A 16,967-nucleotide genomic window follows, 5' to 3' on the forward strand; every position below is an offset into this window, starting at 1 on the left:
AGAGATGAAGAGCCAGTGATATCAGGAGTAAGGAAGTCGAAAAACGTTCAACCTTGATAGGAAATGGTCAGTATATGTCATTCTGATAGTGGTACAGAATCCCCCTCCGGCCGTTCTTTGTGATGATCAAATCTCACTTCAAGAAATTGAAAAAGCCCTTTCCACTAATCTTTTTTATTATCTTTCACAGTATGATCGACCGCTACTTGAACTCACATATTATTTCTCTCTTCTTCTTGGAAATCATTGAGACCAACAATCGGTCGTTCGCGCCATAAACATTTAAACTCGTGTTTTCAAACTGATGGAAGCGTTCGCTGTGATTATTTTGGCTTCAAGTAATCTCGAATAAGTATTTCATAAAATTCTTCCTTTGCACCTGCCGCAGAAATCCACTTTCAATCAACAAGTCGGTGACAGTCAACCATTTTACTCCCCGCTGGACATTAATGCTAAATGCAATATTTCTTGAAAAACGGGTCATATAATTAACAAGGAGACTCTGTATGTTATAACAACTTTGGTCACGTGTTGCTAAATGTACCTTTCATATACTTAAAGAACAATTTATTTTGCCGTTCTGAAGGATTAGGGTTTTACAAACTCGTGCGAAGTAGTTTTTTTTGTTCATTTGTGATAAAGTGGTAGTGTCGAAGCCGCAGCGATGTCTTCGTGTGAAAACAACGGAAACGCTCTACCTCAGTTTTTCTTCGGACTTCGACTTGGACCGCCGGTAAGCCCGAAGATCTAGGAACTAGAAAATAAACTGTTACGTTTGGCAGTCATTTGTAACCCGGTTTTATGTTCGCCTCGCTTCTCTTCTTTGTCACATGTTGCTGTTGGATTTAATATTCAATGGGTAAGTTGTTTGGGTTTACTTGAAGATAACACTTCAGATATACCTTTATTTCACCTTATTCCCATCGTGGTATGCTTAAGGGTGGTTTACATGTACAAATCTACCCTCATATCCAACTTCACAACGCAAATACTCAACGCCAGAAGCTACTGATTGACGATTTAATGAACAAATTAAAACAGTTGATGCGAAGCAACTGCTTTACATCAACATAATTTCAAAAATGAGGAATATGTTATTCCTCGAGATTGCTGTTTGTTACTTTTTTGATGATTTTAAGATTTTACTTTTTCTCTGATGAAGCGGTTTGTTTTCTCCCGGCAGAAGTTTGTGTACTCCCGTCGCAGTACGAAATCCCGCAAACCTCATACACAAGGTATGCAAATCATGATGGGCAGAATTATGCAATAGAATAAACCCTCAACTAAGCATTAGACACTAGAAACACCGCGATCAAAATTAGTTTACTTAAGGGAAACTCAAATTCTTTTGCAGTTCGTTATATTACAAATACTGAGCCGGAAGAGATATCCGCGAAATATTCGGCTTCCCCAAATACGAAATTGTCGGTAACGATAGCACATTTATTTCAATACAGAAATGTCACGTTCTACATTTTAATCATAATAAAAACAATTGGACTGCACGATTCATTGCGGTTGATTGTCTAATGTTTCATTTGAGTGTAGGTATATAGAATTTAAACTCAAAATCGTAAGTACTTCTGTTCAAGGTACCTACTATTGAGCTGCCTCAACCACACTTCGCGCGAAAATTGTTCCTGTTGATTTCTTATTATTTATTTAGAAACCTTCTTTTCCGTATCAATTTCAATATTTAACCTGAAATTGAGAGAATCTTAAGATTTTACTTTGCATTCCCTCTTTGTTTGGTCGTGAACGATTTTTTTCCAATTGAAAAGCATTCAGCTATGAAATTACCAAATGATAATGATCGCTAGTCGCTTAAAATGCAAGGTTTCGTGGGATCAACCACATTTTTGATGGCTGATTATAATAACAAGAAAAATTGGAAATGACACTTTAGAAACCTTTTTACACAACCTTGGGTTACTTATAAAGCCGGGTGGAATCACCTCGAAAAGTAATGCCTTGTCATTCCAATGTTCAGAAGTGTTTTCGTGAAAAAAGCCGCAAAGCCGAGTTAGCCCTCTTTGCTGGGTAACCCTTGTCGAGACGCGGAATGAAGTGGCAGAAGGGGTTGAGATTTGTAAAACGCTCTCATGTAAAAACTGGCCCTTAGCTAACCAGGCCTTTTGTGCTCAGATAAACGGGTTTCTTTTTTTTTTTTTTTACTTTACGATTTACTTCCATTCCGACCTACTCAACATTGCATTTTTCCTTTATTGCTCATGTTATCTAGTTTTTAAGTCGATGGAAAGACAGGCCTGTGTCAGTCTCGAAGCAAACCACATCCTCTACAACTGTCTAGACACTCAGGTTCGTGTGAAATCATTTCAAAGAATGCTAAAAATATACATGATGTATATTTTTCAGTAGTATTCTTTGCGGTAACTCGACCTGGGTTACAAATCAACCCGGCCTCGTGCAAAAAGGCTCATAGATCAACACTTAGCTTAGCTTTGTTATTGCACCTAAATCAAGCCATAGGAAGGTAATTTTTGATCAAATTGGCTTGACTCGTATACGTTTCTGTCCCTCAGTAATGATTGCGTGATCGTGTTATGAAAATATCAAGCTCTGTTCTCCAGGAGGCCTTATTGCTTGGTGTTTTGAAAGGTAATTAAATCCGACCACTGATAGAGGAGTATTTAATGTTTAGGCTAAGTTTTTTCATTCAGTTCGTTTCCTTTACAAGTTTTTGTGACGACAGAATTGATTGCCATGAAGATGGAAACATCAAAATGAGTTAGACTACTTGGTTGATTTTAAAACTGACTGGAAGAATGTAAGTTAGCCTTAAACTGTTATCTCGTAACTTTGATTAGGAGACAAAAAGTTTCAGTTTAAAAAAAGGAAAATTTCGCAAAATGGCTAAATTCTGCAATAAGCTTTGATTGAAGAGAAGGCTCCACTGAGTGAAGAAAAAAGGTTAAAAATGCTTTATCCTTTTTCCATCTAATGCGTTTCTCAGATAGAAGAGAGCAGGGTTTTTAGTTTACGAGTTTTATTCATTATGAGAGTAACAATGACTTCTTTGATACATTGTTTTAGCATGAGATGATGATTATTTCATTCGGGTTGTGTCGGAAGGGATCGATTCATTTTCACATACTCGTCTTGGAAACCAAAATAGGTTACTCGCAGTATTTTTATCTGTAAGCAAAAGCAAGCAGGTTATCGTAAGTTTTCGTGAGTTTTCCACGGATAGTAGTCATACGTAGATGTTAACGTCTTTGATCCCCCTCTCGTAAATTATTTGGTCTTTAAAATACTTTGCTGTATTTAGCTATAACGATATATTATGACCATCTTAGATTTTCGAATGAAAAATAGCCTTGTTGTTGTCATGGTTACACCATGATATCTTTTAGTTGATCAACGTTATTATTTGGTCTTAGACTGTCTGTTATTGAATCGATGTTTGTTTTAAAAGCTTTTCGAAAATTTTGCAAACTAAAGTGTATTGCCCGAAGCCATTCTGGTGGCAAAAAACAAACGCTCTATATAAATATACTCGTCACATATTACCAATGTTAATATTTTCAATGTTCCCAGTAGCTTTTCTTCATAAGAATACAATGTTTAAGGAAAAATTGACCCTAAAGATGTGAAAGCGCAGATACTTAGTCGACGAAATGCTATTGGTCTCACACAGCGGATTGAAAGAAAAATTTAGGGGATAGTTCTGTGGTACTTGAACTGCGGACTTCCTTCTCAGCTGGAGATAAAAAATCATCAAAAATTCTAATTTTGGATATATAAATCGTAGCGCATATCCTTCTGAAAGTGGTTTGTAATTAGACTGAAGGAGCTTCGTACGAAGCTCACATTGCTATTTTCCCACGGAGACCTATTGTTCATCTAGTACTTAGAGATCACCTTATTTGCTATCACTACAGAGAGCAATTTTTTTTTAAATTGAGTAAATGTAAACGTAAGTTGCATTAATTAAACTCCGTCGGTTTTCTTTGGTGATGCCTGGTGAAAATATCGCACAAGTATTAATAAAAGACTAAAAAGAATGGAAAAACTGCTCATTTTGCTACTGAATTGGTAAGAAAATTAACCCTTAAAGAGTTCAAACCTTTAAAACTTCTGGTACAATAACATTGTTTTAAATAGCGGCCACAAGAGATTTCTTTCGGCGCTATTCGATAAATCGCAACAGAGTTAAATACGAATAAAGTGCATGTAAAGAAAAACTTCGAACCAAACCTCTTTCGTGTGGGTGCTTTTTTCCATATTATTTTTTTTTGCCGTTAAGCTAGTATCTTTTATCAACGTTTTCTCCGACGACTGTTCTCGTTTTAGTTGTGAAAAGCCCGGCAGAATGAAGATGATAATTTTTTTTTATTTCTCCCTTCTGTGAAAAGATATATATATATATATATATATAATAAAATATACACACACACACATACACATATATATATGTATGTATAAATGTCACCCCTTTTTCAAAAACGTTGCGATATGAAAATATATATGAAATATACGCATATTTCCTTTTCTCGCCAAAAAGTGCCTATTTTTGATGAGGAAAAGAAAAGGTATATATATTTAATACATGTTTTCATATTGCCAAGTTTTTGAAAAAGCGTGCCATGTACATTCATATTCATGTGTTTTTAGGAATTACGTGGGGATGCACATCAGGACATCCTCCATGCTGATTTATATGTATCATGAACATCATCAAACAATTTTCGTTTTAGATGTCTTAGAAGAAAGAAAAAAAAACCAGTTTCTAATCAGATTCACAGTGGTTTACATGTTGTCACTCACTCTCCGTAATCGACTCGAACTCGGAATATTTTGGCGTGAAATTTTATTATTATTATTCTAAAAAATTTGTTTTGTTTAACTAACGCAGCCTTGGATTTACATGCAAAGTGATCTGTCCTCTAGCGACAAATGTTCAGTTTTGGAGATGATGTGCATCAAGAATAATGGAGAGCAGTTTGTTGGTGTCATTATCATTTCTCTCAAATTTCACGCAAACCTCTGTTCATCGTTCTTAATGGAAACCAATGAAACAGAAAATATGCAATAAATTTAAAATGACATCAAGCAGTTGAAAACAAACCTACTTTTTAGAGTTCTGCATCAAACCTCATCCTGATAAATTTGTAGAAAACGATGTAAGTTACCAGCCGGGTTCAAGAATTGATTCCTGTATGTCAGTTGTTCAATCAAATCAATTTTTCTATGGAGAAGTACAGAGCCTGCGCGTAAGTAACGATTAATGAAAAACGATGGAAAGAAAGATGAAAAAAATTAGAATCAGTGTACCCTCACGGTCCTGTTAAGTATACGCACCTAGTTTTTCGTCGAATTGCTTCTTTTCTATTTATTAGTGAAGGTACCCAAAATATGTGATAAGTAAACAAAGAAAAAATGTTAAAGTTTTACGGTTACAGGAACACACCTTTGGACTTTGCAGTCTTGGTCATTTAGTTTGAAACGTAGTTTAAAACGAGCCTGCTGCAAATTGATATTGCTAAAGCAGTATATGAAGTTGTCGGGGACGAACTCCCTTTGCATGATACGTGGTGGAATATATAGAGCCGAAACTTGTAGATAAAATGAAATAGCAAATTTAGTTTAACAGCCACATAGAATTGTTTGAGAAGAACGTTTAAACATTTTCAATTCCTTTTCTCGTATAAATGCACTTGACAAGGCAAAACTCCTTACTTTACCGTTTAGCAAGGAAACTTTTTCAACGAGACGGATTAATATAATCTTGCCGATGTCGATGTGGAATTTCACAAAAAAATTGGACATGTGTTCTTGTCAAATCATCCCCTCATTAGTGAACTTGAAGTGCAGCTTAAGAATGCGAAAAAAAAGTAGATCTCGTATTTTACAGTGCACGAAAAGGAGCCCGTGGCCTTAGGAAAAATGCATCTATATTCATATTGTGGATGGGTGATGCACCCCTGAGAGCCAAAAATGTTTTCAGGAGTTGTTTTGCTCTTACGCGTTCAGTAATGCTGTATTACATTTGTTTGTTTTGGTTTTGAATGCAAAAGAACAATTAGAGAGTACTGTGATCACTGTTGAAAGTTGGCGATATAATTAGGAAAGATAATGAGAAAACCGTCGACATGATATCATCCTATCTCCTTAGAGTGCATCTGGCAATTTGAATTTTTAATCTCTCCCTTTATTACAAGTAAATATTTGAAGACGAAAAATGCCTACAGTATTGTTATCTCAAAATGAATCTGCAAGAACCCGTAAGATATATCTTGAAATTTTATAACTGAGTTTAATTTTTGGTCTTATAATTGGAGTTAAATTCATGTTCGCTGCAATGTGTATTGAGATACCTCAATTAGCCGCCACCAGCTTCATTTCACACAATTACAGAGGTCCTGTGATAAAAAGCTCTTTAAATAAAAGTTATTAAAAATACACCATTAATGCCATGTTTGCTTTGAGCTTAATTATGAAGGAAAGCCCTCACCATTGGACTTGCTAAAAAAAAGTCATCATCACCTCAAGAGTGCTTGGATTTATTTGCGAATTCATGAAAATCAGGTTCTGTCATGGTAGCGGACTTGATCTGACATTGTTTCGTTCTCTTGAGTTTCAGTTTTTATTTCTTTTTTCTTTTCTTTCCATTTCAAAGTATTGCGTTTTGTTTACTATAAAACATTGTAAACTACAATAAAATTAATTAGTGCAATTCCTTTTCTTGACTGACTTTATGAAGCCGTGTGATCTTAAACGTCATTTGCATAATTCGATGATAAGACTGTTAGTTAATCACCCACGTTAGTGATTCAAAATAATTAGAGCTGTCGAAACCGTATCTATCTTTGAGAGATGCGATGCTATCGTACCCGATGGTTCGAAAAGCAGTTCCCATCGTTCAGTAACAGAGAGTTCTGTCAGTGGTCAATTATTACACAAATGAAACACGGGTAGAAAAAAGCATTACAATTTCTCTTCAAGAACACTGTTTTGGTACCGATTTCTGGAATGCGGCCAAAAAACCCGCCTCGAATTCCGGTCGATTGGTAAACGGTTAGTGAAAGTTTTAGATTATTTCTCTTCTAGTACGCTACTTCAGAAATATTAAGGCTGTAGAAGTTCATCTACTATGAAAATCGCCCAAGAGTTCTTTACTCTCCGAGATATAAGAAAAGTTTTTAGGTAATGCAAATTGACTTCGCTCTAATGAAAATACACGAGCTTAATGTTTTATGCCCGCAACACCGTATGGTCTCAGGTAACGCACTTTACAATGTACAATATTTCGAGGTTTTTTTATAGGCATAGGTAGCAAAATGATCTATGATGAAAAATTGCTTTGAGTGCAAGGATTTTATTAATTTGTTATTTGGAAGACAGTAGAAGTGTCACTCTCTTCTAACTGGGTTTTAAATTTTGAATGTTTATAAGTAAACGGATATAAAAATCACTTTGGTTTCCTGTTTATGGAATGCTGAGGGTTAATTTTGATCCTTAATTATTGATATACACAATAACAAGAAAGCCAGACTGAGTGACACTAATAACTTTGGCTTTGATTTGTTCCCGATTATTATTTTCTTGAAGGAATAATCGATAAAATTGTGAAAATATTCGCAAAGGAGACTGAATTTTGAAAGGATCTTTAGAATGAGAAAAACTAAACAAGCTATCATTTAGCGTGACTCGACTCCTGAGTTTTTCAACTATGGATTGTTTTTCTTCCTTTCCGTCGTCTACCCTATTTTGAAAGAGTTAAGATTATGCTATGAGTCTGTGTCTTTTTTCCGTCGCTCATGATAATTATTACTTGGCTGCAAAGCTGAAGTTTTCAAGGTTTCCTATAATCAGACTGAAACTAATGCTCAAAAAGGAAATGAACCTGGCTTGTATCAATCGAAAGCAAGCGTTATGCCTCTTTTCTTGGTTTTTCGGTATCAATCATCATTTGAAACCACTGTTTGTAGACACCTTTACTGATATCGACTGCTTTAAATATCAAGAGTTTCAAATTTCATTTCAAGAGCGAACCTAAGATCAAAAGGATATGAACTTGCAATTGTTTCACAAGTAAACTGCTTAAAATGGACTTAAAAGCAAGGTCGTTTTGTCGCTTTTACATGGTATCACATTTTTATTTAAATTATTTATCAAACTGGCCGCTGATATTGACAATTTATCGAAAGGAAAAGTAATATCCTCGGGTCATGAAGAACTATGTGCCAAACAAAAGGAAAATGAAAGAAATAAATGTCGGCGCGACCTATTTTATCGAAGGAAAACTGATAGATCTGTCGTAAGACTGGGAGCACAAACAATTGTCTCAACATACGAATTTCTGTCATTGTTTTGAATCAAAAAACACATTGTCTCCTAAAAAAACGCACACAATAAATGAATTTTTGTAGGATGACCAAGTCTTACATGCCTCAAAGTTGTTAGGTGTTTCATGCTGTGTAGTTTAATATTTATTATTTTTGATCTTAAGTCTCCATTTCAGGATCAGTCTGTTAGAAGAATGGGTAGCAACTGTACCTGTTTCATAACAATATAGATCTCAACAACGTCGGCACAATGCTCTGAAATTATTTCTGTGAATTAAAATTACATTAATGGAAAAAATTAATCTTTCGAACGTGCCTTCTTTTACTTTCCTCATATTCTAATACAAGCTCGTTGTGATAATGGTCCCTACTACTGTTTTCAAATATAAAGGCCTGTTGAAAGTTGGCCGAACCAACATTTAGTAATACGACTTTGGCTCATATATCAGCAGGGAACCTCACGGGGTAGTCTGTTATTTACGTGATATTTTGGAATGGCACCATATCCTCTGCTTTAGAATTCTCTGGTAGTAAAAGTTTATCTACCACACACTAGTCTTTGGTGGGAAATTTTGTTAGAACATCAAATTTAAATGCACTTTGACGCTATTCTCCTCCAGACTATTTATAATTAATACCATGGTGGGCGACTGTGCACTAACTTACTCTCAATGCATTTAACACACCTGTTCAAAACGTCTTCTAAAATAAACGTTCTTAGTTTTCTAGTGGGCGCTTTGCTATTCGTGACACAAACATAAGTAATGTTTTCAAAGTCAGGAAACACTCTTCTACTAGCAGGTGTCTTGATGTTCGCGTGGTAGAAATTGCCTATCACCTGCAGTGAACACTGGATCTAATCAAACTTCTACGCGGGACACTTCAAGAGTAAATAGCGCTCAAATAGAGGGGAATGGCCAGTAGATGCATTTTTATTTTTCGGCGAAGGTTATCCTGAGATTCGACTGTGTCGTGGTAAGAAATCGTTGTTTTTAATCACCTCTGCAGTAATAGATCTAAGCGCTGAGTTTGATTGATGTCTCGAGAATAGCCTGGTGTAGATTACAAATGTTTGTGGTAAAACAATGTGGAGAGGCATTTAATTTTTGCAAAGTTGCGATCCTTCGCCTATTATCATTTTTCCTTTTTTCACCTTCCTGAGTACGGTTTTTGATGTTTCTGGCTTTCTTCAAAAAATAGTTTATGTTTTAAATATAAACATTTTTGCCTTTATAGAAGAGGCTTCTACTAAGTTGGACGTGCTCATTAATGTTGTTTCGAAATCTTTTACACACGCTCGTATTTGACTTAAATGTGGGAGGAATCTGTGTCTCCGAAACAGAAATAGTCGATCTGATTACTTTTTTCCAAAAACAGCAGATGACAGGAACGGTATTTTTACAAAAAGTGATTATTTAGATGCCCACAAATATTTATCGCATATACTTCTATATATTTAGTAATTTTTACATTTCAATCCTGTTTAATAGTTTTATCAGTTGCTTTGTCGTGCTGCACCATCTTAGTTTGTTTTTGTGAAGCTTTGTCACCCCCATTTTACGTTTAAAAATCGCTTAGCGAATATAATCATTTAAATGCATAGGAACGCAAAAACTTTGCCATTCAGTTGTAATAATTGTCTTACACAAGAAAGATAAAGCATCGCTATGATGGCTTCAACATTTTAATCTTTCATTTACTGCCTCGTTAAAATTTGTCAATATTTCTTTGTTAAATTTTACGATTCGCGGAAATTCTTTATGATGTAGAGCGGTTCCGTATATAGGCATTCTATGCTACCACAAACAACTTCTTCTTTTGCCTTTGTTTTTATTTTTTGTTTGTTTGGTTTACATTGTAATGAATTGTTTTCTCTTTTAAGAAAATACTTTAAATGATGTCATTGATGTATAAATTTAACATGAGGCATCTCATGAACTTTGCGTAACAAAGGTCTTTGTGTTCTAAATGCGATCAGGTGCAGAATTACAAATCGCCAAATCGCAGTTCAGTGCATTTGAAATACAGCTCATTTATACCATTAACCTTTTTTCGCGTAACGTGACGTCAACCATGTTGGAGTTTTAAACCCGTCACGTGGGACATGAGCTCTTCTCACTGCAAATTCTTTCTTCTACTTCAGTCACCAAACATGGCTGCTAGTCACGTTGGTGAAAACCGTCTGTCCATCAAACTTCGGCGACATTTTCTTTGTTTTTGATTGTGCTTGACGTCTTTCTCCTTTAGTGCAAAGAAGTGAAATCACTTGCGACAAGCCTGCAAGAATGTTAAACAGAAATGAGGGATTCCACTCTGTGTTGATGGTATGGGCCGCTCTTGTAGTCTCCAGTGAACAGTACTCTGTTAACACATCAAGGTAAATCATATTTTGTGGCTTTATTTGTAATTATACGTTGCTTATCGTTTGAGTAATTCCCGATTTCGGAATGTCAAAACAAACCCTTGACTCTTTAGATACATGTTTGCCGTAGATTGCTCCTCTAAGTGAACAGGGCTGTTTTATCATGTTACCAATTTTTTGCGTTATGTTTGAATTCCGTTCAAGGCATTGATATTTTCTTTGAGTGTTTTCTCTGTAACAGAAATCTGTAAAACCTTTATAGAGCATATACATCGTCACTTGGAAGAGACGAAAATAAGAAACGAACTTATTGACAGAGTAAATTTTCTAAGCCATTTTGCTCATGTGTTGATGGACTTCAACCTGACCGGTATACCATTGTCGTAATTAGCACGGCATGATTTTTAGGCTTAAGAATTGTTTAACATAATTACATGTATAAAAAACGCATTTGGAAAGCCAACAAGATCCCAAAAGTACGGTTAAATTTGGCGGTCTCAGGTTCTTTATTTCCTGCCTTAAACAAATGTAAGTTCCGTTGTATAAAGTTTAAACTATCAGTTCTTTTCAGTATCGCTCAAAATTCCTGTTGGTAATAGGTTAAATTTGTTTCTTACTTAGCAATCAAATTGAGAACCATCAGTGTAAAAAAAGTCTTTTGTTTGATCCATCATGATTTTAAAAAATGGCCGCCAATTAGCAGCTTGTGGAACGTCAATACACATCATACGATTGAATTGTGTTCAGTCTCGATAACTGTCTCAAGAAAAATAATGAATAGGATTGTTTACATCTGAAGGCTCCAATTAAGGTCAATTGTTCGCGAATGAAATTGATCTGAGATTCAAGGGCTCATTTCCTACCCAGCTTTTTTATATTTTAGTTTCAGATCTGAAACTCTATTCACTCAATCGTAATTTTTTTTCTATATGTTTTTTGCTTCATGTCCTCGATTTTCTAGAATCGTTTTCACCTGTCTCTTACACTAAAGTTTTTAGATCGATTGGGTATTCTTTTAATCACGAGAAGGAACAAAAAATATAAATTGAACGACAAAAGCTACCTGATTGTCCAAAAGGTAGTTGCGATCCACTTGCACCTTTAATTGATGGTTTGTTATCAGTATGATGCTTCTTTTCACTTACGTCTTGTACCAGGTGGTTCGAGACTTCTAAATTTACATCGCTCCGACCGAAAATTCTATCATGAAACTGAGATACTACCATTGTCAAGTTTCTATCTCAAAAAGGAGTTGCTTAGAGTAAATGATTGGTTTTTGCTAACTATTGTTTTGCACCATGAACATTTGCAGCGAAACGTAGCCAATTGATGAAAATTTTAAAAAAGTTTTTAAATATGGCGATTTACACTTCATTGTGAGAAAAATTACACATGTTAATGGTAAAACCATGAAACGCGAGAGAATTGGAAGAACTCACCTCGAAGTGCAGGGGTGTCAAGACTGGGAAGGGACGGGAATAGGAAGCACAGCTCTGTGAAAAGCTCACTGAGCAAGGACGTTGACCATTAACAAACTCAACCGACATGGGATCGGTGGGAAGAGCCACCTCCATCTTTTGCGTTACTCTAGTAAGCAAAATAGCCTACATAATTTAAACTAAAAGGTAGGAAAAGCTGGTAAATTTTAAACTCGGTATTGGAATGAGCGAGATTATATTCTTCTCGTCACGGATGTGGGACAAAAAAAATCGGTGCTCCATCGCAGAGCTCCATAGAACTACATGTACTTCCTGTGATTATTCCTGTACTTGATACGAATCGTGTTAGAACCTAGTTGTCGGACCTATTCCTAAAACTAACTAAATGAATTATGGTTTTCTTTTTTTGTTTGTATTTGTTTTTGTTTTGTCTTTTTCAGCGATAACAAGCCGTTTAAGGCTTATGCAAACTCAACCAAGATAGTAGAAACTCTTTTGAAAGACTACGACAAAAGGATCAGACCTGGAGTTAAAGGTAAGTAAAGTTTTATAGTCATCTACGATGTAAAGTAATACATAATTCTAGATATATATATATATATCGCAACTGCGAACATGAATTCAACAATCTTGTAGTTGAAGGCTAGATCAAATTTTCCGCAAGTTCAATGCTGAATTGAGTTTATCTATCATGTCAAAATAAGGCCAAAGATGACGGATAACACAAGTGTTACTCACTAACTGGTGCGTTGAAAAAAGGGAAAATTATCTGAAATTCTTTGTCCGATCCTTTTTAATGGATTACTTAGGTGACTTTGCGATCACAAGAGTGATTTCCTTATTAACTGCTTGTCAATCATCATTGAAAAAAGGTTCCCCAGTCGAAGTACGAGTCGACATGTACGTGGCCAATATCTGGGCAATGCAAGAAGTTAAGATGGTAAGTACCATAAACAGTTTAAAAAAAGCTAGAGTATTTACAAGCAGTGACCTTTTTTATTGTTTATACTATCATTATCATAACAGCAAAAATGCTGATTTTTTAATGTAGATACTGAGTCCCTCGTAATTCGCTTCGAATTTTTTTAATGCTTAAGCTATCTCGTCTGCTAGAACTCATGTTTCAGATACCAAGCCATCCGCTTGCATGCATGAATGAAAAATCATGACAATTAGATGCCACCAGGGTATCTCCGCGTTCAGCGTTCGTTGAAATAGCAGAGCTAAAGTGTTTGACTTTATATGCTAAATAGTGATTCGACAGATAAAATCAATGATCTCCAATTCTGTTTCCGTTTTTGTGGTAATTCCAGGAGTTTACAATCGACATATATTTGCGCCAATACTGGAGAGACGAGCGATTAGCGTTTGGCCATCTGACCTCTGGCCCTCTACTGACCCTGAGCAGCAATATTAACAAGCAGATATGGGTACCGAGTACTTACTTCTTGAAGACTAAGAAAGCTTACTTTCATGATGTTACAACAGAGAATTACCTGCTGCAGATTCAGCCAAATGGAAGCATCTTCTATAGCATTCGGTGAGTCGAGAGTTGTTTTAAACCATAATCCTGTTTCCAAATATCGGGCTATTAAAAATTCTATAACAGCTACTTGTTTAAGATTGCATCAATAAAAGAAAATTCGGTGTTGTCAATGTAAAGACTCAAACTCAAACTCAACCCCAGTCTTTAGTTGATATGTTTGTTGGTGTTTTCAGACTCACAATAACTACTTCGTGTACGTTGGATCTGCGTCGATTCCCACATGACACACAGTTGTGTACATTGGCATTAGAGAGTTGTAAGTATTACATTATAAAAACGCAAATAAAAATAAACAATTACTAAATATCGTTAATTTGCAGAGATGAGCTTCTCTCACCATGCCCGCACTTATTACTCCTTAAAAAATTTTGGAAAAAAAAGCGTGGGGTTTAATATCCTTTGAGTTATATACATTAAGGTACTTAAAAGGAAAAATTTAATGCTTCTAGTTTTGTATGTTTAGACGCGTGTAAAAGTAACTGTGTTACACGAAATGAAAGCTTGATGCTGGTTGGGAAATACATTAAGACTGCTTCAGATTTCATGATCCAGTTTTCCTGACTGGAACTCTTGTTCTATTGTTCATCATGTTAATTTCTTTCCCATATCAGATGGATACCAAACGACTGACGTTTGGTACGCTTGGAACCCCAGAGATGACAACACATCAGCCATCTTTGTCAACAATGAAGTAGAGCTTCCACAGTTTGAGTTGGTCAATGTGGAAAAGGAAGCAGTCATAAATAAATACAATATAGGTATTTATTAACGCATCGAGATTATGGTTTCTGTATCCCTCCTGGTTTCTTTCTTCCCAAGTTATGTTCATTCTAAAGATATTTTTGCCCAGGATTGCTACAATGTTTACGCTCATCCATGGGCGGCGTAATAATTCTAAACAGGCTAATTTAATTTGCTGTCACACGAGCTTTCATTGAGGAGGGAGGGCTGACACGCAGAGGAAATGGACGTACTCTTTCCTCGTTTTATTCCACGGTCTCCTTGCGTTTGGGAACAAGTGTAGAGAAGTCTTCAAACGAACTAAGTGGTTGGTCATGATAGCCTATCTTCCTTTCCATAACATCAAAAGACCAGATGTTTCTGGATGGGATGGGATGAGATGCCGATGTAGTTTTAGGTTACCTTCCAGAACTTTGTTTTGTTTTCCTAAAACATTCACCGAGCTTGGAGTAAGGGTCGTTATGCTGCGTTGTTAACTATCCTCTTGTGCTTCCTCCCTCTAGCCAGAGAGGCCCCAATCAAGGTAACTTTTAGCCGGACCGCATAAATAAGTGTACCTATTATATATACCTATCTAAAATAAACTATATGTACCTAAGGACCCTTACGAACAATTTTCCTGTTACTTTCTCCCCAGGCAACCATTCCTCGTTAGTTGCCATGTTCAAGATGAAACGTCGAATCGGCTACTTTTTGATTGACACCTATGTACCTTCCACCATTATTGTTATCATCAGCTGGATATCGTTCTGGATTAACCCCGATACTGCTCCTGCGCGGGTTGCCCTAGGAATCACCACTGTTCTGACGATGACGACGCTTATTTCCAGTGCTCGCGCGTCACTACCCAAAGTGAGCTACGTGAAAGCTATCGACTGGTACCTCCTGTTGTGTCTCATATTTGTGTTTGGGTCCATTTTGGAGTATACCTTTATAGCATTTATGATAAATGTTAAGAATAAAAGCAAAAGGAAGCCTTCAATGGATAGCGAATGGGGAGATGGTTCAAAGGTGGGCACATGTATATTTTCTTAGTTTTTTTAGGGCATGCATAATGCTATTTCAAATATAAACCCGTTAAGTTAAGGTGAAGAAAAACAGGCTACCAGAGTTTTTCAAGGTGTATCAGAATTTCTCAAGGTGTCTCGTGATACGTATATCTGCTTTCGTTTCTGCATCAGTTCTATATATTTGTATATATGGTATTAAGGCGGGTCAAAGTTATCTACTGAGGCTCCAGGGATGTAAAGTTGAGACCATGGACTGTTTTAACAGTATCTGCTTTTCACTTCTTAAATTATGGATATAAAAATTCCTCTGACCAGAATTTCTACAAAGAGTATCAAAGTTTTTTTTTCAAAAATTTGTGAAGCAGAGACGTTTGATCAGTGAAAAATATCCTGACGGACTTTCTTTTCCTTTTATTATTTTTTCTTGATATTTTTCTCTCTAGAAACAGGAAGAGAGGACAGAGCTTTTGTCTCTTTTTGCTCCAAAATGTTCTCCCCGACGAGGAAACGCCCTTAAGCGAGTATTAAGTCAAGCTGAAACAGATTCTCTTGGTGTTGAAAGTAAAACGTTCCCAGAGAAAACGGAGAGGGAAAAATGGTACTTTATTAGTAATCCTCACACTATAGACAGGTGCTCGCGGATTGGGTTTCCGCTCACATTCTTTGCATTCAATTGCATTTACTGGCTTGTGCACGGCAAAGGATGAAACTAACGAGAAAGGGGAATTATCAGTTTTGAAGGAGAACCATTGTTGGGCGGCAATAGATGAAAGAAGTCGATAGATATTTCGCCGCATAGAAATACGAATTAATACGTGGATACGTTGTTTAAATCCTTGGCTGCAATGCTGGGAATTCAGTACATTATGATTATGGCTTATTTGTATTCTCTTGTAGAATTTGACGTCTCTATTCGAGAATAAAATATCAAATGATAGAACGATTTATTGAAGGTAAACTGTTACAGGCTAGGCCTAGCTATTACCATTTAAGAAAAAAAAAGTAAAATAATTATAGGCCTTGAATATTTAAGGTGTAGTCAGGGTAAACACGTAAACATTATGAAAAACCTTTTTCCTCTCTACTTATGTGATGACAAAGTATTTACTGTGCTGATGAAGGAGGCTTTAGCCTTTATGTCTTGAACCAGTAATAGGCAGCTCAACTAAACAAAAAAGGATAATAGGACAAGGAAGACCTCCTCATATCAGATTTGATGTTCTGTAGATTTTTCAGCGCTGAAACTAGTCCTTGTAAGTCTTCGGAGGAGAAAAATAAACCGCAGCATCACTTACTATCAACATAAGTATGACAAATAAGATTTGATGTGAAAGGCCTTTGTTTCAACGCTTTACCAACAGTGTTAAAAGAAAATTTTGTGTAGGCCTAATAAATAATGTCACAGCAGTTAGATCTGTATCAGTCTTACTAGGAAAGAACATACTGAGGGATTATCTTGTGAGTATCTTAAATTTTTATCAAAATATTCTTATTAAGTAGAATTCATCGAATGATTGCCTGATTTTAATCAAAGATGTGACTGTAAAATTATTCTGATGA

The 16,967-nt window shown here is 36.0% G+C and overlaps 1 protein-coding gene across 11 annotated transcripts; it reads left to right on the plus strand.

The window, feature by feature from the left end:
• Positions 1-15: 15 nt before the first annotated feature.
• LOC131781754 (gamma-aminobutyric acid receptor subunit beta-1) lies at positions 16-16,957 on the plus strand. 11 transcript variants are annotated; one of them, XM_059098462.2, is made up of 11 exons: positions 16-66; positions 643-733; positions 1,184-1,235; positions 10,557-10,686; positions 12,551-12,645; positions 12,983-13,050; positions 13,424-13,650; positions 13,830-13,912; positions 14,268-14,414; positions 15,035-15,408; positions 15,851-16,957. In XM_059098462.2, the coding sequence occupies exons 2-11, from the start codon at positions 665-667 to the stop codon at positions 16,112-16,114; spliced, it is 1,509 nt and encodes a 502-aa protein (XP_058954445.2). In that variant the 5' UTR covers positions 16-66; positions 643-664; the 3' UTR covers positions 16,115-16,957. The 11 variants fall into 11 exon arrangements, with proteins under 11 accessions (XP_058954445.2, XP_066017623.1, XP_066017621.1 ...); XM_066161526.1 differs by having other exon boundaries at positions 31-66; positions 643-859; positions 15,851-16,954; XM_066161527.1 differs by lacking the exon at positions 16-66 and adding an exon at positions 2,243-2,319 and having other exon boundaries at positions 474-859; positions 15,851-16,954.
• Positions 16,958-16,967: the final 10 nt, after the last annotated feature.

The sequence above is a fragment of the Pocillopora verrucosa genome, chromosome 14 (assembly GCF_036669915.1).
Source record: "Pocillopora verrucosa isolate sample1 chromosome 14, ASM3666991v2, whole genome shotgun sequence".
Lineage (NCBI taxonomy): Eukaryota > Metazoa > Cnidaria > Anthozoa > Scleractinia > Pocilloporidae > Pocillopora > Pocillopora verrucosa.